Source organism: Salminus brasiliensis, chromosome 4 (assembly GCF_030463535.1).
Source record: "Salminus brasiliensis chromosome 4, fSalBra1.hap2, whole genome shotgun sequence".
Lineage (NCBI taxonomy): Eukaryota > Metazoa > Chordata > Actinopteri > Characiformes > Bryconidae > Salminus > Salminus brasiliensis.
Window position 1 is genome coordinate 26,016,309 of NC_132881.1, and position 25,264 is coordinate 26,041,572.

A 25,264-nucleotide genomic window follows, 5' to 3' on the forward strand; every position below is an offset into this window, starting at 1 on the left:
CAATAAACTTTTTAATGCAAACAACCAGGAAGCGCTCGATGCATGTAAGCCTTTCTCAGTTCATACAGTGCACCCTTTAGTCTCTTTGAAGGCAGCCTGCAGAAATATATATCGGCTTGTCTCTTTGGACCAGCTCACCCCTCAGCAGCCCATGTGCACCTAGGATGAATACGCTACACTATGTGCTCCTGAAATGTTGCTACTTTCACCTCGTTTTAGTTTACAGCAAGTGATGCAAGTGAGCATCAACAGCAAATCCATTATATAGTCCCTTTATAAGGGATTAGCATTGAGCTGATCTATGTAAAAACAATGCAGTTAAGGAAAATGACTTTGATTGCACCACTTTTGCTGTGTTCTAGAAACAGACAGAAATAAATAGTTAAGTAACTGATCAACAAAAAGAGCAAAAAAGCCATATGACCCTTTGTCTATTTAATATATGAATATTCCTGAAATGAGGTGATTCATTGCTAATTTGGAAGTTTGAATGTGCAAAACCTCTTTTTCATATTTTCAAGCTGATCGCTGTCCATTACGTTGTCTGCCTGTGGACGGCTGGAGCAATAGAAATGCTCTAAACTTGAATAATATATATTTTTTGTTGTTTGTCAACTCGATTGACATTGAAAGTTAAGAAGGTTCTTTTCCTTTTTTTCTGTTATTTATCAATGCAAAAGCATGTAGCTAAAATATCATCTCGAAATATTTCCATTGATTTCCATTGAAAAGGGCTTGAGCTATTGGCTATTCTGGATTTGGATTACGTAGACCTATTTTCAGTGTAAAGAAATGTAATATATTTAAAGTCCTTGTACTGACACAAAATACAGCTTAGTAGTGAAATAGTAGTGCTGCAACAAGTTAGTTGTCATTTTTAAGGAAGGTTTTTGGTCAGTATTCATGTCCTGTATCTGTAACTTTTCAACCTTATCTTTCTCAGTGAGTGCCCTGGTGGAGCGGCTGTATCATCATTTTTCCATGCCCTTGCCTGCCACTAACCTGTTCCTGGCTTACTTGGACACAAACAATACCGAGGAGGCCAAGTTGATGCTACAGGTAGCTTTATTCCACCACAGCTGCAGCACTTCCTCTGAGCTGACTGTGAACACCTCACTGGATAGGAATGTGAATAGCCTTTAAGTATAGAGAAGCTTCACAGTAATCAATGTAAAGGTCCTTATTTTAAAGTTTTTATATTTGACTATACGGTCACATGATCATTTGGAGGTTTAACTTCTCGTCTTCAAAGAACATTTGAAACGCTACGTAATGGTTCGACACACTAGTGGAGTTGGGGTTGTTGAAGCTCTTGTGCTCAGTGCTTTTTTTTTTTTTTTATTATTATTTTTCCTAACTTTCATTTTTGCTCCAGTGGTTTCCTGCCCTTTCAGTACTCTTACTGCATCTGCCATTAGTTATTCTGCCTTTGCTATTCACATTATATATTCTATTCTTTAAGGAAGCTAGGTTTCTCTCAAAAAGCTCCCTTAACACATAAAGTAAAAAGTCTTGTGAAATAGCTGAATTAAGTAGCAGCTCAAATGGGGTCGTGCGAGCAAGCCTTTGGAGATGCGCATATACCAGGAGAGCTTCCTGCATGGCGCGTTAGAATTCTGAGAACGTCCCACGGAGGGACTTCTAAATGTCCCTTAAAATATCATTTTTGGGACAGGCCTTGAATCAGTCAGCTAAGCCTACAGAGGTCCAATCACCTTGCATGTGTGAACCACAGGCCGATCTCAAGTCGGCCCTGAAGTGGAACTTCTCCCCGGAGAGCAGCAGAGCGCTTGGCTGGTGTTTTAATTGCTCTGATTGTACTAAAGGCATTCAGCCGCTGAGCTGACTCTGGTCCATTTTAATACACAAGCCTGTTAAAAGCCTCCCAGGCCTCTTGGCTTTTTAATTCGGCAGCAGCCGGCGGAACACACATCCTTCACGACTGGCTTGTAACGCGACCTCATTGCCACTGAACCCAGAGAGAGCCCAGGGCAGCACAGCGGTCCTTTTATACATTTTATATATATATATATATATATATATATATATATATATATATATATATATATGAAAAGCATAACACAATGTCATTTATACCACACACACTGGCAGGAGGACAGCCATTTCCCTCCATACACACCATTTATTTTCTCCAACTTGTAAATCAAATGTGGTTATAAAATTTGTTCATATCTTCTACATTTAAAGTGAGCATCTGATTTGTGTTGTCAGTCATATGTCAAGTTATGCAGTTATGGCTATTGCTCTTTGTGTACTCTACCAGAGATATGTACCTTTTAAATACATACAGGTTTCTACTCCGGGGTCAGGGCTCCTTTACTTCCAATACCTTCATGTACTGTGTGTGCATTGCGAAGTTTACAGACCTTGAATTCTAATCTATGTTCAGTCATACCCGTAGGTCTCCCCCTCCTTGTCCCCCCCCCCCCAGCTCTATTCACCTGTACTGTATTGAACTAATGAAAGAGTGTGGAAATTATACAGCGGTGCCTGAAAGCGTTGTGGGCATACAGATTCAAATCGAAGCCTTTATATGACTAAGTGTAGATAATTATACCTCAAATCGGGCTAGTGCTGTACATTTTAATTTTATAAAGAAATAAGTGGTTATCCCCCTGACTCCCTATTAGCTGTGTAATTAACCTTCAACTGTAGAGGCGCTGCTTTCAGTGCCAAGAGATATAGAAGAGCATGGATACCATTCACCAGCACTATGTACAACGTGCATGTACACGTTTCTCTATGTGCTTTGACACACTTGTGCACTTCAATAACCCTATCTGGTGGTCTTTTCATGCTAATTGTCAGTGTTCAAAGGTTTTAAGGTTGCCCCCATCTGTTTCTTGCTGTAGCGTTGTGCAGGAATTGCTGAGCAGAAGGCTGCATTGATGTCCTTTGTGGCCAGGTCCTCTAAGACTCCTGGACAGGTACAGTACATCCTCATCGATATTGTCATGTAGCCTGATTTACAGAGTGTTTAACTCTTAGAATAATGCCTAAATTCTTGTAACAGAACCTTGGCATCCGTTCAAAGACGTTGTTTGAAGCTGTTTACTGTTAACTCTGCCTTTGTCTACCATTTTTGCAGTTTTCAAAGATAAAGACTTTGTCGGAACTCATTCCAGATTTTGTGGACAAAGTTACGCTCTACAGCTACTTGATGAAGTGTCATGGTAAGAACACCTCTTGTTTTATTTCTAAGGATTACAGTAAACAGCAGAACTGTCGAAACACAGTTTAGTCTCATTCATTCAGTTTGTGGTGTTTGGGCACGCAAGTGTTGTTCCAGTGCACTTTAGAGCTAATAAATGCAGATCGGTGTCTTGCATGGTTCAGAGATGCGGCACTTGCCGCGTCAACCTGTCCTTGACGCCCGCTTGTTTGAGCGCGCTGCTCAGCTCACTGGCCTGTGGCTAAACAGTTATTACCTAGCCAATTAAAAATGCAACAAGCAGGGCACGCTTGCAGGCACCCAGGAGGTGCGTTTGCTAATAAAAAAACATGTGTTCCCTAATGAGGGTCTGCTTTAGCCAACCTGGCGTGAGAGCTCTGACATGTTAAAGTACTTACAGAACTCTTCCCTGGCCGATTCGCGCCGCTGTGCCGCATGACTATTTAATGAGGCCTGTGGCACCTGCCCACTGGTCAAGTGCAAAGCGGAGCAGAATGAATGATGAGATATTTAACACTGTTCTCTCGTTTGAAAACTCTTTCTGTGTAGCTGCGTGTACTATTTGTCCTCAGTTATTTTTACTTTTTCTAGCTCTGTCCCCTCTTGAGAGGTTAATTTTTCTCCTTGTATTTTTCTATTCTAACCGCATGCGGAGTATTCATGCTCTACACAGTGTACTGTCTCGAAGTTGTAAGTCATTGTCGTTTCTTCATATATTTTTTTTTTCTCTCTCTCTCTAGCTGTGGATAACGACCTTTCCGCTGCGAAGGCTCTCTATCAGCAGGCACAGGCTGATGGGCTGGAGGTAGACGAGTTGTTTCTGAAGAGACTGGCGTTGCTGTACAAGAAATCTGGAGAGGATCCACCCTTCGTGGAGCCAGCGGTAAATATAATATGTTTAAGCCCAAGTTATATAAAAATATAAGTTATTTTACTTTAACATTCTGTGTACGTTAAGGACAGGTATACTTGATGTAGAATGTATTACAGAATAACTGGCACTCTATGTATTATGTAGGTTTTTTGTCATGTTGGCCCACATACAGACATGCATAGTCCTTTTCCATGTCTTATTCCCTGCGTTACAGACCCTGCCTTGTCCTGCAAATATATCCTAATGTTCGGATCTGAATAGAATGTTACACGCATTCTATAGCCACCGTAATGCAAACACATCCTTCTAACAGCACTCCTGGGAGCTACCTATCTAATTGTTTTTGAAGTGGTTTCGGTCGTAATGCATTTTGCATAATCATGATCGCAGACTTGATGCTGGTTCATTGAAACTGACGTCTCCCTTGAACTCTGGGTAGTGTAGTCTGTAGTCTTTTCTATTGACCTTTAATCAGGTGGGAATAAAACAGGAAGGTCCTGTACCAAACAGGGTTACACAGAGTTCCTTCCATTGACGTCCTTCAATGCGCCCCTCACAACGCTCAACAGTTGGGCCTCACCTTAGCAACTTCTAATAGGACTGTGGTCATTGTGGCCAAACAATAGATTTGTTTCACTGGACCATAAAACCTTCCTACAAAAGGCTTTCTCTTTGTCCCTGTGGTCGGCTACAGTCTTTAGTCAAGGTGGGACATTAGCCTCTTAGTCCATGGCAATGGTTTCCTGTAGACAGTGACCCTGGTGTTCCAGGAGCTTTCAGTTCATGGCAAACAATTTCCTCTGGGCTTAAGGTTACAGTTTGGGCTACGCCTCCCAATAATTTGTGCTTGCGTCCAGTTATTTGAGCTAATTAGCTTGGGGTCTGCAATTGTTTAGAAATGGCTCCAAGAGAGTCTTCCCTGACTTGAAAATCTACAATGATCTTGGTCTTTGGTCTCAATGTGTGCTTGTCGGACGAACCCCCTATTTATTTGGGCAGCTGTAGTCTATCACGATCACTAACAGGAAGTTAAGAGGCCTCGACCTTGGCTGTTAGTAGTTTGGAGATTTTCGCACCACTGAATTAATCATCTCTGCGTATGCATAATTTTGACCTTGAACATATAATGTTGAAATAGTGGTTGTATATAGATCCTTTAAAAAAAAATGTTCTTGATGGCACCAAAAACGTTTCCACTATTGTTGCAAGTCCAAGAACCTCTTTTCAGTACTGTATAGAGCACACTCTGCTTGGGAATTGCAGCTTTTTCTCCTTGCCCAGGGTGACCACGCACTTGCTCAAATGGTCACCTACAACTCACCCTATCGTTCCCTTTTCCTTCTTTACTCTGCTGTAAGAACTCCTTCACCTTCCCCTCTCTCACACCCTCTCTCTCCCTCTCTCCTTTGTATTATTTACAGCCTGTCAGAACGCTATTGCCATGTTTAGGAACTGTGTTAAAGCAAGAGCCTGTCAAGCTCACTGCACCACCTCACCCACCCATACGCTCTCCCTTCACCTTTTAAGTTTGCACAAAGCAATCTCAGGTAGTGCTCGCCCCTCTCTCGCGCTCTCCTTCTCTCCCTCTTTCCATCTCTCTCCCTCCATCCCCTCTTTCTCCGCGGTCCCGAGGCAGCCGTTAATACCCGAGAACAAAGCGTCTCCTGAGAGCTCCGATAAGGGTAGATTTGAGGTGCTGTTCGCATCTGGCCCCGTTTCCCCGACACGGCTACCGCTATTTATCGACTTTAATTACGCTGTTAATAAGGGAATATACAATGTCTGAGCAACAGTAATCTTCTGAAAGTGCTCACCTTCCGGGGGAGGAGGGGAGAGGGGGGGGGGAAAGGCACGGCTTTTAGAGGCAGCCGCCGCTTAATTAGAAGGACTTGAGGGAGGGTAGAGTGTAAATGTGTTTGTGCATTTAATCTAGGCTGAGATGAAACCAAAGAGAGGGATTGGTTGGGCTGTGGGGCAGTTAATAGATTGCTCCAAAAGGGAAGCTGTAGATTTGGATGGGAAACGCGCACACACTTGCAGATTTCCTAAAGCTGCATACATCAAACTGGCATGGTGGAGTTTATGTTGTACACACTCACACACACCCTCACACATGCTGCAAAGCTAATGTACTGTTGCTGCAGTGTAGGTCTGAAGGGCTCTTTAATTCACTGGTTAATCCATGGACTTCTTCCTTTTTCCTTCTCAGGAGTCCTTCGGGTTCTACGCAATGAAAATAAAGAACTCTAAGACCCAGAGTGATGCAGATGACTAGAAATCTCCCTCTATTCTTAGCTCTTCTTTTTTTTATGTCTTCTTGGATCTTGTGTAATGCTGTGTAAAGCTGGTTGAATTCTTCATCTATTGCTTATAGTTACACTGAAGGTAATCTGAAACAATGCGTTGTACAGAAGTATTTATGGTAATAAATGTGTTAAACATGTTCAACATGTCTTTTTGGTAATTTCTGCTCTTCCTTACTGTATTTTCAACATTTGGGAGATGGTGGTGTATGCTCATCTTTACACCAGTGCAAATCGATGACTTTTTGGGTTTTGTAGGAGTTTTAATGACCCCCAATTTATTTTAATTTGTTTTTATTTTATATATATTCAAATCTGTCATTCGTTCCCCAGTGCACACAGTCTATATACATCAAAAACCTTTTTGGATTAGTGGCTTTTCTGATGCTTCAAAATTAAACACAATTATATAAAATTTATCATTGCTGAACAAAACCTTGTATCTCCCTTTTTTGTTGTTTTTTTTGTTTGTTTCTTTCTTTCTCTCAGTTTTTACATAATCTGGCGGTATGTTCTTTACATTGTCAGCATGTCATGATGAATGGAACACTAAAAATGCTCCAATGGAATAAAATCTTTTACATCAACGTCCATTGAAATTTTTTTTTTTCTTTTCTTTTTCTTAAGATACCATTTTGCAGATACAAGGTTTTTGTGTGACCGTGACGATATCTGCCTGTTCATTCTATGGCAGTTTAGCCTCCTCATTCAGGTTAAAGTTCTATGGAGTGTTTCAGGCTAAACTGCCTTTTGAATGCGGCACTACAACGAGCCAACCGATTAAAGTACTGACCTTAAAGGTACCAAAAACACAGAAAATTGGGTAAACTTTTTGGTACCACATAATGACACACACACACACACACACACACCTCACATGAGCCCAATGTTAATAGAATACAAGAAGATGCACCCTATAAAATATTAGGGTTAGGATGATCAGGGGCACTTTCCTCCCCATAGACACAACGGACATTGTGTTCATGTTCATCTTGTACTTCTAGCACCTGCAAATTAAGCAATCACTGATCTTCCACTCAGTCTTGTGGAGTTGGTGATTGTTCAGTGGCATTTGAAGAGAAATGGTGGAATGACTGAGATGCAGGCCGGTTGCTTTAGTTTTTGTTTGTTGTTTTTTTTTTTTTTATTTATTTCGAGTGTTTTCTTGGCACATTTATCAGGGTTTTGCACCAGTGCAAAATCTACATTATCTGGTTTTCAAAATACAAATGCTTTCCTAGTGTGCCTGGCTAAACATTTCAAAAGCTTTTTAATGTACCTTTACTGGTGTGCACATTGTTAAGCTTAATAATCTTAGTATACAAAGATTAGTCTGTACAAAAAAAAAAAAAGGAAAAGCAAGTAAAAGCTGTAGATGGATATCTGCCAGAGTAATGCTCTAATCGTTTGCCAAAAAGAAAAGCAAAAGAAGATTGAACACTGTAACTGGTTGCAGAGGTGTGTGTGTGTGTGTGTGTGTGTGTGTGTGTGTGGACACGTGGTGCTTTGCTGCCATCCAGCGGCAGTCAGCTGTGCGCCCTAATGGCTCCGTGTGCGCTGCAAAGTCTGCAAGCAAAAGCTGGATGTGGCCGTGGTGGTCTTCACCAGTCCTGAGAGGACTTCTGCTTGATGAACCTGAGTGACAGGTAGTAGAGCAGCATAAACACCAGCACTACGGCGTTTAGCACTAGATAGCATGAGTACAGAGGAAACTGGTTCATGTGCATCGCCTCCACCACCTGGAGAAACATGAAGAGGGACAGGGGTAAGCGTTGAAAACAGTGGCAATGCACGTGCTGCCCGCATTATTAATTAAGTATTATTAATATGTGGGCTTCCTTGCCTTAATGCCGTCTATGCTGATGGTGAAGTTGCCCAGGCTGACTGAGTATGACAGGCCGCGGAACTGCACCTGCAACATGCCCTCAAAGCCCCAGCGCATGAAGGAGATGTGGGAGAACCAGGAGGCCACTGAGGGAGAGACAACAGCTGTGTCGTTTGGACGTTTCGACTCGGAAGCAGTGAATCGTATGATTATTACTGGCTCCTTTTAAAAAAGTTATGCTACTTTACTACATAAAAGCAGGGCTGCTGATAGTTGTCTTCGGCCTGCTTTAGATGAGCAGAATCATGGAGGTTGTGAGACTCGACTCCCCAGCAAGAGACGAATCCCCGTTTCCAGGTAAAGGGAAATGGAGAGTCGACTCCAGAGCTTCGGAACTGTTTCAACATAGTATGGCATTCATCGTTTGACCACTTTGTGCCAAAACCCCCCCCAAAAAAAAAAACGTGTCCTTCATTACATACGTATCAGTGGTCTGGGTGTATTTCACTTAGGCCATTTAGTCAAATACGTACTGGTAAACGAGGTAAAGTGTAAAATGTGAAACAGCCTGGGTAGCAATCAAACAACGCCGCCATTGCTGAGGGAGTTTACAGTGGAGAGTCAGGATGGCTAGCGCTAATGCTACAGTTGGGCTGCCCCAGTTCAGAGCAGTTTGTTTAGCTAACATTAGCCTCCCTATGTTATCTTGCTAAGATAGAATATGTCTAAGGTGTATGTTAATAGTTATATAAAGTCATATCACTAAACTAATGGTGTTAACTAGCTACATTAATTAGTTAAGTTGTATGTATGGCTGGTGTGCCTAACAAACTGGCTAGAGGAACCCTAGAAAATGAGAGTTAGGTATGAGATTAAATCCATATTTTAACTAAATAAAAGTGCTTATATTATAAAGTTACAATAAATATACATTTTCGTTCAAATTAATGTGTCAAAGTTAACGCTTTAACGTTGACAGCACTAGCTACACTAACTGAAGTGTTGTGTCCTCGAGGAACCGCCATTTCTTTGTTTTTTGGTAATATTAGAAAAGCCCTATTAGAAAACATCCAGCTGGAATCTGTTAATTTTGTCAAATATAACATTTGTGATCGTTGATTAATTGTATGTGCTTTAACATCATCATTTATAAAATTTAATATTCAATATTGCTCAGTTCTTTCCTCAGCTATGAAAATATGGTCACCATCACAACTCAATGTACCCACTTTCTGTATCCTACTTTGAAGGGTGTTCACAATGTGCCTCCTAAAATCTGGACTGCAGCATAGACCTCTGAAGTCATGAGGTCATTTTGTGGTCCAGGGTCATGGCCATATAAGTAATTCATGTAGCATGTAGCAGTGTCCATATTTTGATGACTTCTTGTCATCAGACATGCATTAGGTTTGGAAAACTACTGTTGGCGATGGTGGCAGTGTTTAAAAACAGCCTTTTATTTTTTGCATACAGAAAAACTACTTAATCCTAGAGGTCTTAAGATGGTCATGCACTCTGGATATTGGGCAGACCTAAGTATTTAACCCCACCCTAGTCCTGCACCTCACATGCTAACATAGGATTGAAAGATGGGTTACCAAAACAATATTTATATAGCATGCAGACAGTGCAATAGCAGTAAATTTGAATGGGGAAGTGAGTTTTAATCAGTAGTCTGAGAAATTTGCAATTTGATCAGCAAAGAAGGTGTAACTTAGCAGTTCACTTGGCTCACTGCCCAAACTGTCATATAAGGCATGAGAAAAGGTGCACCTTTATCTAAGCTTGTTTCTAAGAACGGGTAGGACTAAGTGATCACTGCAAGATTTTCTTATCTTGGGCTAGGCCAAGTATTTATCAGTGTTTATTTGGAGTGACAGACTCTTACCCATCCACATGTTGTCCAGGCTCATGACGAAGCCCCCGGTCAAGTAGAAGACAGTAAAGAGTGCGTTTCCCATGAAGGCGGAGGTCTGCAGTGTGGGCAGCGCTGCTGCCACGAATAGAGCCATGGAGCGACTGCAGTACACCATAAGCCACAACAGCATGAAGCTGAGCATGAAGCGGTCCGGTGAAGTGTTCAGGCCAGCCAGCCAGTAGATGGGCAGACCATACACAAGGGAAAAGACACAGTGCTCCGGTAACTCTCCCAGAACCTGTGATACACATACACAGAGGAACTTCAGGGCTGTTGTAGGCCATACATATAATTACAACTGAATAATGTTAAGGAAAGTATAGAATATTTTTCATATTTTTATCCATCAAAAATTCACCAACATCAGCTGCATGGAGCTTTGCTGCCTTCTTGTGGTCCATATCGAAACTAGTCCTGCGTTTATAGTTTGTGTAGGAAGGATTACCTTGGCAAAGAAGTATGGAGTCACTGAGTACATCCCATCCTCCAGCTCATGGTACAGCATGGCTCTCTCTGTATGACCTGTAGATGTCCCAACATGCTGGATCAGTTCAAGGAAGGTATAGCGGGTCTTTGTAATGACAAGTCATAATATGTCAATTTTGGCCCGTGCCCTTCTAGGTAACTCACACTTGGCTATGACGTCCAGCACAACAGCAAAAGGCGTCAGAGCTCCCATCATGTAGAGCAAAGCCACAGTGTCTTGCATGGACAACCGTTCCTTGCCTGCCCCAAAGTAAAGGAAGCCGACAAGCAGCGACATCAGCAGGGCCTCCAGGCCGTGCACCACCACAGTCACCAGGTCACGGTAGTCATTAAACACCTGCCGCCTGGCAATCACACATCTCTTTGTATTAGAGGTCCGTCCATCTATGCGCAAATCCTTTTGTTATGTGACTGCATGAGAAACTAGGCATAGTCACTTCTCTAGGTGTGCACTACTTTTGCTGGGCTCTCTCACCTAATTAGGGTGCAGAACTGATGTAGTGGGCCAGGTAGTCGATCTCTTTTTTGGGACACCGTAATGCTGTTTTCCTCTTTTGATACAGTAGGGATATTACTAGCAAAAACACAGTGGACACATGGTGAGCAGGTGCTTGTTTTTCTCCATCTAGGAAAAGCATGCATGCCGCTTCTGCTTAAAAACACATGGGTCAGAAACAGAGCTTTACCTTTGGAGATTCTCCAGCGCTGGAACGCTGTTCTCTTCAGACTTCCACATGAAGTCATCAGTGTTCTTCACCTTCTCCTGAAACTGGGCCGCAAGGATCCTGGCCAACTCCAGACATGCAGCTTCTTTCTCCAGGCTGCGACGGTCAATGCTGATCAAGTCCACTGTAGCAGAGGAACATAGTTCAGACCCCTTGACTAAAGCACCTCAAAACTGAGACATAGGCTTTTTGGATTTGAGACGCTCACTCACCATAGTAATCAGAGGGATTGCAGTAGCGGGGACATGGATACCCCAGAGACGTGAAGTAGGACACCATGTCTTTGGCCTGTCCACAGTACACGGCTGACCCGGAGGAGAGCAGCACTACCAGGTCAAAGAGCTGGAAGATGTCTGATCGGGGCTGGTGGACTGAAAGCAGGACCAGGCGGTTCCCTCGGGCCAGGCGTGACAGGGTGATGATGAGGTTGTGGGCTGTGAAGCTGTCGAGACCCGAAGTAGGCTCATCTAGAATGAGAATGCCTGCAAATAAACAATTTATGAACTTTTGAGTGTATAGTGTAAGACATATCACAGTTGTCTTGCAAAAGAAGGAGGTTTTTTTCAGGTACTCTGGTGCTATGACAATATGTCCTTTTTGTGAGACAAAAAATATTAATTAAATTCTAATATTACGTGCATATTGCATAACATCTGTATTGTTTTTTTTTTCCAAATATAGGAGTCCTAGACTTACCTGGGTTCCAAAGAAGCTGAACAGCGATGCTGACCCTCCGCCTCTCCCCACCAGATACACCCCGCACATAGTCGTTTCCCACCCGTGTGTGTGCACATTGTCTCAGCCGCAGCTCAGCAATGACATCATCCACCTGTACAGAGTGCAAGAATCTCCCTAGTTACAGGTTCTTTATGCTAAGGTTCTTTGGGCTTGGGTAGTTGCATGGTCCATACCAACAAACCAGGAGTACACCTGATCAGCTGTTTAAAAACCAAGGCCAATGGATCAAACTAATACAATCAGGCTTGCTCTTAGTTGTTTGGATTAAACACCTGCTGGCCTCTTGCAGATTTGACACCCCTGCCTTAAAGTATAATGCACTTTTACAAAATGTAACAGTTGCTTTCAGTGGTCTCCAACCTTCCTCCTGGAGAACTACCTTCATGCCGATTTTAACTTCAATCCAAATTTAACAAACTCCATTCAGTCAGTCAAGAACTTCTGAAGGCAGTGATTAGTTAGTAATTAGTCATTTCCAAGCAGTAATTAAGAGTGGTGGATTAGGGTTAGATACAAAGTCTGTGGGAATGTAGCTCTCCAAGAGCAAGGGTTGGAGACCTTTGAGGTAAAGGTTAAATACCACAACCCTACAAATTTAGGAATCATTATTTGCAGAGTGTAGTCTGTTGGTATATTGACACTGCTAGGTTCAGAGTGGTCAATCACCCCAAAATATCCAATCAAGAGTTCTAATGTCAAAACTGACCACGGTGTGGAGGGCTGCCCAGTTCTGCCCAGATTTATCTTCCTTTAAAGTGCAGTTCCAACCTCAACTTCAGAAACCTGTACATCTACTATTTACATGGACCAGAAACAATGGTGAGAAGATCACTAGAATTAGGATCAGACAGCCCTGGGCTTTAAGGACAGCTAGTTGAAATTGGGTAGGCAGCTGATACAGGTTCGAACTCATCAGGTAATGAGTGTGTGTTAAATGATTGAACTTTGCTTTACTTCTATTGTGTGATTGTGCAACTGAAGGTTCTCTCCAAGAGGACAAAGAAGTGTTGACTGGCTTACCCTTTGATCCCTCTGTGCCTGGGAGAAGTGTGTTGGCAGACGCAGCCTGGCAACAAAGGCAAGAGTCTCTCGCACAGTCAGGTGGGGTAACAAGCGGTCATCCTGCCGGACATGAGCGATGCTCTTCTTCACTAGTGAAGGTGTGGAGGGTTTACCATTGATCAATATCTCCCCGGATTTCTTGGTGCCTCCTTCATCTCGACATGTTATGATGTCCAACAGGGAGGTCTTCCCACAGCCTAGGAAGCACGAATCGGAAAGAAGTAAAGATCAAAGTGACATCAGTTCTTTTCACACTTATGGGCATCATCTTTCCAAGGTCCTCTCCATGCCCTACTGAATGATTCCCTTTCCTTTCAGGAGTGAAACCAACTCTTAAGGCTGCTACTGCAGGACTGCTTTTCATGACACTGAATTTCCCTTGCTGGTCCAGTCTAAGACTTATTCCTACCTGAGCTGCCAATAACGGCCAGCATCTGGCCGCTGTGCACTCGCAAGTTCAAATCCTTGATGGCAGTCTGCTTATTTCCCCGCACCTCCCAGGGCATTTTGAACTCGGACAGTCTCTCGTACCAGGGAATCTGTGCTGCTGTGTCTATCTGGAATGCACAAACAGATCGATATTAAATTGTGTAGATTTATGTAGATTTGTGTGAGCATTATAAAAGCCTATATTATTTACCTACAAATGTACTCTAAATTTGTCATTTGTAGATTGTTACATTGTAAATACGTTTAGAAATTACAAACTCAGGAAGTAACCAGGGTTAACCCACCTAACTGTAAAGAGCTGTATATGTACACTACTATGTAACGACCTAATTTCTGTATTCATTTCATCAGGTTGAATACAGAATAAAACACTAGCCATTTGAGAGCTTTTTTAAAGGATATGTTGCAAGTGGCAGTAAATAAACAGAGCAGATACCTCATAGTGTAGATTCCTGACCTCCAGTTCATTGCGACCCCCACCGCAGGTAAAGTAGAGACTGCTGTCTTCTTCTCCTGAAGAAAATAGCTTGATGTCTCTGGCCTGTGTGTGTGTGTGAGAAGATGTTAACATCAAACACCACACACACATATTTACTTGTATGATGGAACATTTCTAAGTTCTTTTTTATGGAACATTTGGTTCCTTAAGTAACTTTATTGTATTCTCAGAAACCATGGCAGTGTTTGCTTTGCCCGAAATGATACCACGGACATGCAGAAGGAATGTGTTGGTGAGGTTTGTGAGTTCTTCATGACACTCAGCAGCTCCCCCACTTATAAAAATGATTAAAGTCTTATCAATTTTATCTGGTGCCAGTAGATAAGCGGACAATGTTGAATCTTTGCCTGGTTCAGGGTCCATTCAAATAATGGCATGCATGCTTCTTATGTAATACAGAGCTTTTTGCACAGTATCCCCTAGCATAAACTCCACTCACCTGTGAAATCAATAGCCTAGACACAATATAGGAGGTAAATAATGGGAAGGTGGATGTGAAGAGGTGCTCTGGATGAGCTTGAAAAGTCTTGAATGACCTGCGGTCTTTATATCCATGTGGTGCTGGGTCCCTGTTTAGTTTGTTTGCTTGCCCTGGTTTTCCCCATGCTGGTTCTTACTCACCATGCTTGGTGGCAGTGCTGGAAGGCCGAAAACACTTTCCGAATCAGACAAGCTCTCGTTGGACATGGCTCCTGACTAGTGCAAGTAGTTACTGAATTGAGGGTCTGAGACCCCTCAGTCCAGGTTGGAAGCCTGAAGGATCACCTGCTGCTCTGTCCGCTGAGCTGAACTGCTGTGAAGAGTGGGCTCTCACTAAGCCTACTCTATATACCTTGCTGTTCAAAGGTCTACTGATAAGTGCTTCTGTTTATAGTGCCTGCATCACTGGTACAATGTGCACTCGAATTGTCAGACAGTCGCAAAAGTGAATGTTGACTGTCCGGGGCGGCTAACAGACTGTCCGTGAGAAATTACATGCACAGTGGTGAGTGAGCTGACACCAGACAGCATGAATAATTCGTACTCCATGAAAGATGTCGAGCAGGAAAATAGGTCTTACGAGTCTTTCAGGTTTGTATCTGAGAAAGGGACGGCCGGTGAAGGCCCTCGGCACTCTGATCAAAACCAACCGTCCTGCAGCCTCAGCGTGAGCAGAATTTCCTACACTGTCAGGTAAGAATGGGTTCTACTGGAAATTAAATGTATTTTACACAAATGATAATGCGAATAAATATTTTGTAGCTGGCAATCATTATTTCAATTTATTAAAGTAATGGTTAATGGTTTGGACACTCATTGTCTTGCATTTGCAAGTCTCAAAATTAGAAGTACTAACATTTCAATGTCGTCTGCATACAGTGCTGTTTTATTTGAACTGTAGATTTGATAGTACTGTTTTTAGAGGCTCTATTAATGTCTAAATATATATATAATTAACAACTGAAGCATGTTCATTAAAAACCACTTTGTAATAATATTTATTAGAAAACCTTTCACCAGAACCTTACAACACACTCTTATTAGAGGACCTGAATAATTTATGATCAAAATTCATTATTGTAAATTCTCTAATTCTAGCTTTTTCTGACATGTTTTTGCGTCTAGATTGTTAATATGATTTAGTTTCGATTTGTATTGTAACTGTATTTTAAATATGCACATTGCACATATGCACATTTCATTATGTATGTTGTATGTAGTTAATACAATATTTTAATAAGTTTTAATAATACCATGGTATGCACTGTATTATGTGGTATACTACTTACACTACTACTACTACTACTAATAATAATAATAATAATAACCCAGGCAGCTTTCTTAAAAGTAGCATAAGATGTTTTATGCTGAGAATGTAAATTTTGATTTTCCACCATGTGGTTCCTTCTGTAGTAAGTTCAGTTTTATGTTGTCTTACATAGATCTTTTAGTTTCTCTAAAAGTACCCAAAAAAAATTAAGCTTTGATTAAGGTCCACACACTGAGACTTGGATAGTATTCATTAAATTATGATAAATCAGTTTATTACTATTATTAATAGACTTATTACAGATACAGTACTGTGAATTGTATGCTACAATTGCTGAGTGTGTTTCTGTGTTAGTGAACGTGTCGGGCCCTGGTGGGACCTTCCATCTTATGGCAAAAAATGGACTCGGCAGATTCTCAATGAGGTGTCATTTCATGTGGACAGTGGTCAGATAATGGGCATCCTGGGAAACTCAGGTGGGGGTTTTAGTATAACATGTTTGTTATATATATTTACAGTTTTTAAGTTTTAAACTATGTGCTGTCTGCCTTCTGCTGATGGGACACTGAAAACACTTGAACCTGGATAGTCATTCTTTACCCTGATTATTACTATTACTAATACAACACATGTTTTGTCCTTCCCCAAGCAAGAGCTCAGTAAAAAAGAAACTGTACATTATAAAATTGTAATTTTACATTTGTTAGCTTATTACATTGGCTGGCCTGTTACAACAAGGGCAAATGTCAAAGTGACACCCTAAATAATTTCCATCCATATAAAATACATGACAAACATAATTATTGCCAGAAGTAGCTACACTGAAAGACAAATTGTTTGTTGTATTCTGTCCTTGGGTAAAAGATGTACACATCTGAATATAGTAAATTAAGTGCAGCATATCTTCAGTGTAGAGTTGTCTATGTGGAACACAGCACAAATCACACATCATTTGCTGAAATGTATAAATGCATTAACACATATATATCCACATATATACACTATTCCTAAATGCTACTGTTTGTCTGCAGGCTCGGGAAAGACCACTTTGCTGGATGCTGTCGCTGGCCGCATTGGCAGAACTGGCACTCTGACTGGGGAAGTGTTTGTGAACGGAATAAAAGTCAAGCAAGAGCAGTTTCAGGACTGTTTCTCCTATGTGCTTCAGGTACATACACCTTCACGTGTGTATGTGTGTGTGTGTGTTTGTTGTATGTTGCTGACTGACGTTGGACTGACTTTTGATCTGTTACCCTGAGTGGGGGGAAGGTAATAGCCAGGGTTACTGGAGTGCAGAAAAAAACTATTATAACTTTTATACACTCAATAAAGCTGAAGCTGAAATAAGATGCAGCAGTTTTCCATAATCTTCCTCCGAGCCGTTCATGTGTATCCACTGCAAAATTAAATAGGCACTAAGAGACTGCAGTCATTTGGGGTAATCTCTTATATTATTCCTGATAAACTCTTCAGGACTCTAGAGGGCTGTAAACTAAGCCAGTCATTAATTTAATTCTCATAAGTAAATTCGGAGGTGGGGATGTTAGGGCACAGAGACAATAATGACTCAGAGAAGCTGAAATGGCCTCTCAAACAGCACTGAAAGTTATTCTGAGAGCTCACTGTAACAGACTTTCTATAGCGAATCACTGTTCATTATTTCCATGAACTGAAATGCATTATTTTATAGTTTTTAATTAGTCTATTGTGTGTAAATGCATTAACAATCAAATAACATAACACAAACACATATGCCAAAAATAAAAGAAATTTCCAAATGTATTCAGACATATACCCCTGTATAATCTCCATGCAAGCATTGACAGTACAATAGGACTCTCTGGAATAGACACACAATAGAGTAGAAAGCCTCCAAAAATGTATAACAACTGATTAGAACTGCAGAGTATCAAAACAGTCAACACGTACCATTTATCTTTAAACAAAATGACCATAAAATGTCATTTTTGGATATGGGGACCACAGCTGTGAGGCAGTTCTGTGGAAGAATTCTAACCATTCAGAAATAACGTATAATAGAAACGTATTATAGAAAACAGTGGTTGTGATAACACTGCAAACTACTAAAGAAAGGGGTTGCAGGTAGTTTACTATTTGGCAAGTCATAGGCTAAGCTTGGGTTACCAGATTCAGCAGGCAGTAGCATAAAGAACTGCATTTCACAGCTCCAAATTGCAAGTTTATGTTTCTGTTTGTTTGCATTTCAGTCAAGAAATCTTCACCCATGGCATACAGTATGGTATGATTGCAGCCTACATAAATAAACTATGAAAGGTTTTTGTGTTCAAGAAATGATGGGTGTACACCATACTTTTGATGGAAATTGCTTTACAAACCACGGTGGCTTTAAATAAGGCTGTTATGTGCTACTGTATTCTTAGAGCCATTTGTGTGAAGGCATTTCCCCTGCCATTCTTCTCTAATGGGCACTATCCCTTTCTCTCTGCTTCTCAGAGTGACAATCTCCTGAGCTATTTGACAGTAGAGGAAACTCTGACATTCACAGCTCAGTTGGCCCTCAGACATCGCTCTGCTATAGCTATCCGCAAAAAGGTGAGTTTGTCGCTGTCACTGTAGAGCAGGGATAACCAGTCTTATCTCCAAAGGGCCTGTATGGCTGCAGGTTTTCAGTCAAACCCATTAAAAAACCCTCCTCAAATATCAAATTAATTGATTTAAAGACTGAGACCAACTAGTTAAACTGGAATCTGCTGTGCTTCTCCTTACTTTGTGAGTAAGATTGGGCATTCCTGCTATAGAGTGCCATCCCATAAGAAAGGAGGCTCATAATAAGCTCACAGCTTATATATTAAATTATATATTTATAGATTGGGCATGAGTCTCACACATCTGGCCTCTATCCTAGGTGGCTGCCGTCATGGCGGAACTGAGCTTGAGCCATGTAGCTCATAGTGTGATCGGGGGCCGAATCTTTCCTGGTATCTCTGGAGGGGAGAGGAGGAGGGTGTCTATTGCTTGCCAGTTGCTCCAGGACCCCAGTGAGTAGAAGGAGCTACTCTTTCGCTTGCCCAGTCTAGCAGTGTGAAAGACAGTTTGGCTGTTAAGACGTAATATGGTATACATGTCCGGTACTATTAATTTATGATGTGAAATACTTTATTTATTAATAAAAATTGGAAAAATCACTCTGTTCCCATTTCTATTGAGGCGTCAAATGGAATGGTTGCTCCCTTTTGTCGAATATTGTATATTATACTGTAACAGTACTGACAATGTACACCGTTTTAGGGCATAGAATTCCAGCTGACTTCTGTTGTACATGTTTTCTGAGTGGACAGGTTTTCTGGTCATATTACAAGGTCATTATTACAAGAACGTTATTTTCCATGGTAATACAGATGCAGAAGATAGAGATTAGGTTGAAAATGCATGAGTATTCCTTTAATCATGCCCATACATTAGTGGCACACATTGAGGTCAATTTATTGGATAAGATGTTTCCACATGCTGTTCCCACACAAGCCCTTAATTAAACATGAGACAGCAACGAGCATTTCCATAGTTTTTGACAAAAAGTAAAGTAAGGAAGCACAGACTGCATCCCGACCCCCTGAGAGCACCAGAGACGAGCGAGGGAAGGAGAATATTAAAGGAGCGAAAGGGAAGGTTATCGTGTATATGGAATTAAGCTGGGGTCCATGAGGGTCCCTGCGGAGTGCTTTATCTAACTCCTCGGACCTGAGTGGCATCCTGGGACTCCGGACCAAGGATTAGTCACCTTCTTAACTAAACACACGTACGGCCAATTATAAAGGCTTCACATTGGCTGCCTTCTTCAATCAAGCAGGAAATGAATTAATCATGCAATTAATTTGGCTCAAACTTTAGACAAAGACAATTCTATTAATTGTTGTATTAATTGGGCGAATTAATGGGTCAGGTGAGACTCTGCTTAAACTTTCTTAAAGAGGACATGAAGTTGAGTTATGAAAAGTTCCTCCTGTTATTTTCTGCAGTTCTGTCACTTTTTGCCTCATGTCTGCACAGAGATGATCCTTCTGGACGAGCCAACCACAGGCCTGGACAGCATGACGGCCAACCAGATCGTGGTCTTGCTGGCGGAGCTGGCCAGGAGGGGCCGCATTGTCATAGTGACCATCCATCAGCCACGTTCAGAACTCTTCAGAGTAAGTAAGAAAAAGCTTAACCTTAGGGCAGCATGAAATATACTGGCGTGGCACTTAGTATGCAAGGTGATTAACCTGGATGTCATTCATATCAAATTGCCTTCATGGTCAAATGGCCTGGTTATAAATGTTTATGCTTTTATAATGTTATGTGTATTGAACTCACAAGGTCAGTATGCAGTAAATTAGCAGAGGTGTGAGTGTCTCCTTTCGTCCACAGATTTTCAGCAGGATAGCCATCATGAGTTGTGGAGAGCTAGTGTTCTGTGGGCAACCCGAGGAGATGGTAGACTTCTTCAGTAGATGTGGCTACGAGTGTCCAGAGTACTGCAATCCCTTTGATATCTATGGTAAGCTTTACGTACACTGACGCTTTCTTCTCCACCTGTCCTTGTTTATACACTTTAATAGTAAAAGAGTAAATGTAGACTTTATGTTCTCATTAAAGTACTCATATCTTCAAACAATACATTATAAAAACGCCTGATTGACAGTGCAAACACATCATCAGTTAAAGATGTGAGCATTATGTTACTGGGGGCCCTGTTTAAACTGAAGTTACCTTCTCAGGAAGGTTTTATGATGTTTGCTCAGACTGGAGTGATAATCTACCCCTGTTTTAACTGAGTCACTTCTTCTCACTGCACAGTGGACCTGACCTCTGTGGACACACGCTGCAGTGAGAGAGAGACTGCCACCTATAGGCGAATGCACGACATCACCTCTGCGTATCAGAGCTCGGAAATCCATCAAGAAATGATGTGGAAGATTCGAGAATTCTGCCAACGTCCCAATAAACCAATGATCCCCTTCAAGAGCAACGAGTCCCCCAACTGCCTGTCCAAACTGGGTGTACTTCTCAGGTGGGGATCTAATGGCCCTCTTATGGCTTATCCTGGCTGTGGTTTTCTGTTATCCAGAACCATGTGCTCGCAAAAGACTTCCCATTCCATCTTTCCATTTTTTTTGCCATTGCCAATGGAGATTTACTCAAAATACATCAAATTCCTGGCCTGGATTTACAACATCAGACCCTGTCTGTGTCTCAAACCTCACACAAATGTACTATAAATACTATTTTAATGAATACACTGCTAATGGTGGTTCTGTATAGTACTGAAAACAGGTATTCTTGCTCATAAGGATAGTAGAACCTCTTTGGTACTACATAGAATTATTTTAACTATTTAAAAGGTTCAGTTAGACCATCTACAGTAGGTTCTCCACCAATCCAAAGAACCCTTTAACCAGGCAAAGAACCATTTAAAGTATCTGAGCTGCCATGGTTCTGTATAAAACCACTGTCCCTCTTTATTTAGTACCTTTGAGATGCAAACTGTATTATTCGCTGTATTTTCGACCATCCACTAATCTGTCTCTCTCTCTGTAGGAGGACAGTTAGGAACCTGTCGCGGGACAGGATGGGCGTTCTCATGCGCCTCTCTCAGAATCTCATCTACGGTCTCTTTGTGGCCTTCTTTGTGATGAATCTCGATGATGACGTCACTAAAGGTGCAGTTCAGGACCGAATTGGTATCATTTACCAGTCGATGGGTGCCACACCGTACACTGGCATGCTGAATGCTGTGGCCCTGTGTGAGTTCCTCCTTTAGTCTGTATGTATCAGCTTTAGCAAACTGACTTTTGAATGAACTGAATTTTTTCCCCTTTTTTATGTAACTCATTCATTCATATGCACATTTTGTTTTTCACAACACAGCACAGTACACCATGAGCGCTAAGCACAATTGTTGGAAAAAGCACATAAAAATCTGTCCTACGTCCTAGGGCAGAAAGCACCAGGAAAACTGGCCAGCTGTCAGACTCTTACAAGTTGCCACGGTGGCCTGTGGCCCAGGAGCTTGTCTGAACCTCTCTCTCTATCTCACTTTTCTCTATCTGTTCATTAATGATAAGAGAAAGATTTAGAGACTAAGACTTAGAGCTGGCCTCTAAGGAGAGAAGGAGAGAGATCTAAATCCACTGCAATACCCAACCGGTCAGCAGTGCAGGTTCGCCTTGAAAGCTGACTGGCCTTGAGCTGATGAGATAATATTCTGTCTAATTGGTGCTAGTGCTATCATAAATTGCTTGTGCTACTGTATTTTAACCTTTCACTTAAAAGATCTGACTCAGCTCCTCAGCTGTCATTCGAAAAGTGTCTAAGCTGTAAGCTGATATATGAGTCAAGATATTAGTGTCAAGAGTTATAATGGAAATAGATCATTAAATACATGTCCTAAAAAAGTGTAAAACAACATCCACATATATTAGCACTGTTAAAAGAGTGTGGGATTTTTTAAACTTTGAAAATTTTGAAATTTTGAATCAGTAATTTTAGTTTTATTTACTGTTATTGAACTTTTATAGCAATTTTAGCTCTTTTTCTGGACCATTATTTTTGACCAATCTTTATGTGCAGTTATCAGGTGCATTTTGACTGTTCTCTTATTCAGTTCTGCAGTTAAATTAAATTATGTTAATATTGAGGATATGCAGTACACTGCAAAGTGCATAAAATAGTGTACTTTAGTACAGACTTTATTGACTCGGATTAATGTTCGAGATGGTTTAGGTGCCTCGTGAATGTAAAGTATGCTGTGGTTTCTGCAGTCCCTGCTCTGCGAGCAATAGCTGATGTGGAGAGTAAAGACGGCTTGTATCAGAAGTGGCAGATGTTTCTGGCCTACATCATTCACATCTTGCCCTTCAGTATCATCAGTGTGTTCATCTTCACCTCTTTCCTCTACTGGTGAGTCTGTATGTGTGTTTTTTGTGTCGTGTGTAAGTGTATCTATGTATGAATGCATGCGTGAGGCAACTGAGGTTGGGCTGAACTTTATCCTGATAAGCGCTTTCTAGAAAGATGGTAAGAAAGGCTGAAGTGAGGGAAGGGTAAAGGGTAACTGGGTAACTATCGGGCAAGGTCGTGAAGATAACATTCAATGGTCTTGTTTTTTTCTCCCCTGTGTGTGTATGTGTGTGTGTATGCATATCTGCATCTCAGGACGGTGGGCATGAACCCAGATCCCTGGCGGTTCCTGTGCTTTACAGCTGTGATCATGGTGCCCCACATTACCGGTGAGCTCCTGACCCTGGTGCTGCTGGGGGTCGTTCAAGACCCCAACATGGTCAACAGTGGAATGGCTCTTCTCAACATAGCTGGGATCATGGTGGGCTCTGGGTTTCTGAGGTACTAGCTCGGCCACTTTCATTAACACTAGGTGTTCATTTGTAGATGAGATCATGCTTTATTAAAAATAGTCACAAATATTTTAACTGATTATTTTATTTGTCACTTCATTAAGTTCAAAATAAACCTGTCACTCACTCAAATTGAAAACAAAACCTAAACATCTAATCTACAAGTGTCAGTCACATGGTAACTGGCCAAAAACAAACAACTATAGGAATTCTACTACCCAAAAGAGAGATTTGTCGTAGCCAGCTGTTTACCTGGGCCAGAATAAGGTCATTGCCATTGCAAATCTATAAATTCCTTATAATATCAAAGTTTAACAGATATAAGTGAATGCATCCTTTAGAAAGAACACACTTCTATTACTGCTCATGTGCTGATTTAACACGTTCAGGAAAACCTAAAAGACAATGTACAAAGTAGTGGCATTTTATCTATATTTATTTTGTCCAATATGGTAAATTCAGCTGTAAAATGGTGCAAATAATTGCCATGTTTAACTGTGTTTCCTGTAGAGGAATTATCATATGACTGAGCTGATGTATTGCACACATGCCTTTCTGCAGGGGGACTCAGCAGATGCCGGTGGTGTTCCAGTGGCTAAGTTACCTCACCTTTCAGAAGTACGGCTGTGAGCTCCTCATTGTCACTGAGTTCTATGGGAAGAACTTCACCTGCAGTAAGATATGCGCCTTTATCTCCTGGATTAAACACACTCCATATTCACAGACGTGTTCAGAATCTGAACTATATAAATCCAGATTAGTTGCAGACAAGTGAATAAAATGATTCTATTATATAATATGTTTATACAGAGCCTCTAAAAAGTATTCATGCATTAGCTGTATTATTTCAGTAATTAGTAGGACACTGGGAAATGTACTTTTCAGAATTATGAACTGAGCTGTAGATCATTCTAAAATGACTGAAAGCTAAATTATGAAATTTATTATTAATATAATATAATCATATTCAGTATTCATCATACATACAAAAGTGGAGATCAACTGTAAGGGGGGGATAAATAATGTAAATATATTGTTTTTATAAAATAAATATAAAATATTATATATACAGTATATTGCCTCCTAACACTCTTATGCTCTCGCTCAGGTCCGTCTTCCAGTTTCCCAGGAGCGTGTTTGATAAAGAATGGTGATCTTATTATAGATCAGGGTTACCCGGGAGCACCCGCACGCTACACCCAGGACTTCCTCCTGCTCTATGCCTTCCTACCTGCACTGATAGTACTGGGGATGATCAGCTTCAAGATACGAGACCACCTCAGCAGACGCTGACCTAGAGTGTGTATTAGTATGTGTGTGGGAGTGTGTGTTTGTGTATTTGAAAGAAATAACTGTGTTATCTTGTTTGTATATACTGTGCCCAACATCCAGTAAATGTTTAGGCTTTGTACTGAATCATAATGTAATAACTGAATATAATGTGATAAAGGGAATGTCATAAAATACAGTAATAATTTGCTGATAATAAAATAAAATCTTAATCTAATAACATATTTTTTATAATGCTCATTGTATTTTAAATTGAGTTACTGTTATAATAATACACAAACATAATAATAATAACAATAATGATATAAAAAAAATAATAATCTATATATAATATAGAATCTCTCTTTATACATTATATGGACTAAAGTGTTGGGACACCATGGTCTTTCACTGTTTCTTCCGAACTCAAGAGTATTAAAAAATAGTTTCTCCGGCTTTTGTTGGAATAGCTGTCTCTACTGTCCAGGGAAGGTTTTCTACTAGATTTGGGAGCATTGCATTCAGCGACAAGAGCGTTAGTAAGGTCACCTCATTCCCAACTCCCCAACTCATCCCAAACGTATTGAATGGAGCACCATCATTCCAGAGAACACAGTTCCAGGGGGTTATACCCCTCTAACCCAAGCTTGGCATTAGACATGGAGCCAATAGGTTTGTGTTTATGTGCTCCAGAGAGTCCTTTTCTAGTGGCAATACTTCTTTACAGGGACAAAACAAGCTGTGTGTGTGTGCAATAGGTGCATCCAAAAGTAGCTGAATGCATTCATTAGATGGGGTG

At 41.1% G+C, this 25,264-nt stretch overlaps 3 protein-coding genes across 3 annotated transcripts in view; 2 read left to right on the forward strand and 1 right to left on the reverse strand.

The window, feature by feature from the left end:
• The window catches only part of lrpprc (leucine-rich pentatricopeptide repeat containing), a 54,216-nt gene extending 47,701 nt beyond the window's left edge, over window positions 1–6,515 (forward strand). The window contains exons 33-38 of the mRNA XM_072677730.1: window positions 1–44; window positions 944–1,059; window positions 2,874–2,948; window positions 3,110–3,194; window positions 3,934–4,076; window positions 6,277–6,515. The exon at window positions 1–44 is cut by the window's left edge and continues 87 nt beyond it. Coding sequence (XP_072533831.1) covers window positions 1–44; window positions 944–1,059; window positions 2,874–2,948; window positions 3,110–3,194; window positions 3,934–4,076; window positions 6,277–6,342 — 529 coding nt within the window. The 3' untranslated portion in view covers window positions 6,343–6,515. The remainder of the gene's footprint in view (window positions 45–943; window positions 1,060–2,873; window positions 2,949–3,109; window positions 3,195–3,933; window positions 4,077–6,276) is intronic.
• Window positions 6,516–7,513: 998 nt separating this feature from the next.
• On the reverse strand, window positions 7,514–14,874 carry abcg8 (ATP-binding cassette, sub-family G (WHITE), member 8). The gene is made up of 13 exons (XM_072677736.1): window positions 14,695–14,874; window positions 14,011–14,115; window positions 13,534–13,681; window positions 13,083–13,321; window positions 12,021–12,153; window positions 11,537–11,806; window positions 11,286–11,448; window positions 11,075–11,173; window positions 10,744–10,943; window positions 10,559–10,635; window positions 10,084–10,351; window positions 8,214–8,341; window positions 7,514–8,109 (listed from the first exon to the last, which is right to left on the reverse strand). Exons 1-13 carry the CDS (start codon window positions 14,758–14,760, stop codon window positions 7,972–7,974), a joined length of 2,034 nt encoding a protein of 677 aa, XP_072533837.1. The 5' UTR covers window positions 14,761–14,874; the 3' UTR covers window positions 7,514–7,971.
• Window positions 14,498–24,690, forward strand: abcg5 (ATP-binding cassette, sub-family G (WHITE), member 5). Its single transcript, XM_072677737.1, has 13 exons — window positions 14,498–15,246; window positions 16,178–16,299; window positions 16,855–16,991; window positions 18,299–18,397; window positions 18,711–18,843; window positions 19,853–19,992; window positions 20,213–20,342; window positions 20,642–20,855; window positions 21,383–21,588; window positions 22,606–22,744; window positions 23,000–23,185; window positions 23,758–23,870; window positions 24,305–24,690. Exons 1-13 carry the CDS (start codon window positions 15,083–15,085, stop codon window positions 24,487–24,489), a joined length of 1,968 nt encoding a protein of 655 aa, XP_072533838.1. The 5' UTR covers window positions 14,498–15,082; the 3' UTR covers window positions 24,490–24,690.
• Window positions 24,691–25,264: the final 574 nt, after the last annotated feature.

Excerpts from the sequence above, each read along its gene's own strand:
- abcg8 (XM_072677736.1), bottom strand. The coding sequence starts at position 14,760 with ATGTCCAACGAGAGCTTGTCTGATTCGGAAAGTGTTTTCGGCCTTCCA. Across the intron at positions 14,116-14,694 it reads CAGCACTGCCACCAAGCATG|GCCAGAGACATCAAGCTATT; the intron begins GTGAGTAAGAAC and ends ACACACACACAG. Across the intron at positions 8,110-8,213 it reads TCAGCATAGACGGCATTAAG|GTGGTGGAGGCGATGCACAT; the intron begins GCAAGGAAGCCC and ends ATGTTTCTCCAG.
- abcg5 (XM_072677737.1), top strand. The coding sequence starts at position 15,083 with ATGAATAATTCGTACTCCATGAAAGATGTCGAGCAGGAAAATAGGTCT. Across the intron at positions 20,343-20,641 it reads CAATCCCTTTGATATCTATG|TGGACCTGACCTCTGTGGAC; the intron begins GTAAGCTTTACG and ends CTCACTGCACAG. Across the intron at positions 23,186-23,757 it reads GTGGGCTCTGGGTTTCTGAG|GGGGACTCAGCAGATGCCGG; the intron begins GTACTAGCTCGG and ends GCCTTTCTGCAG.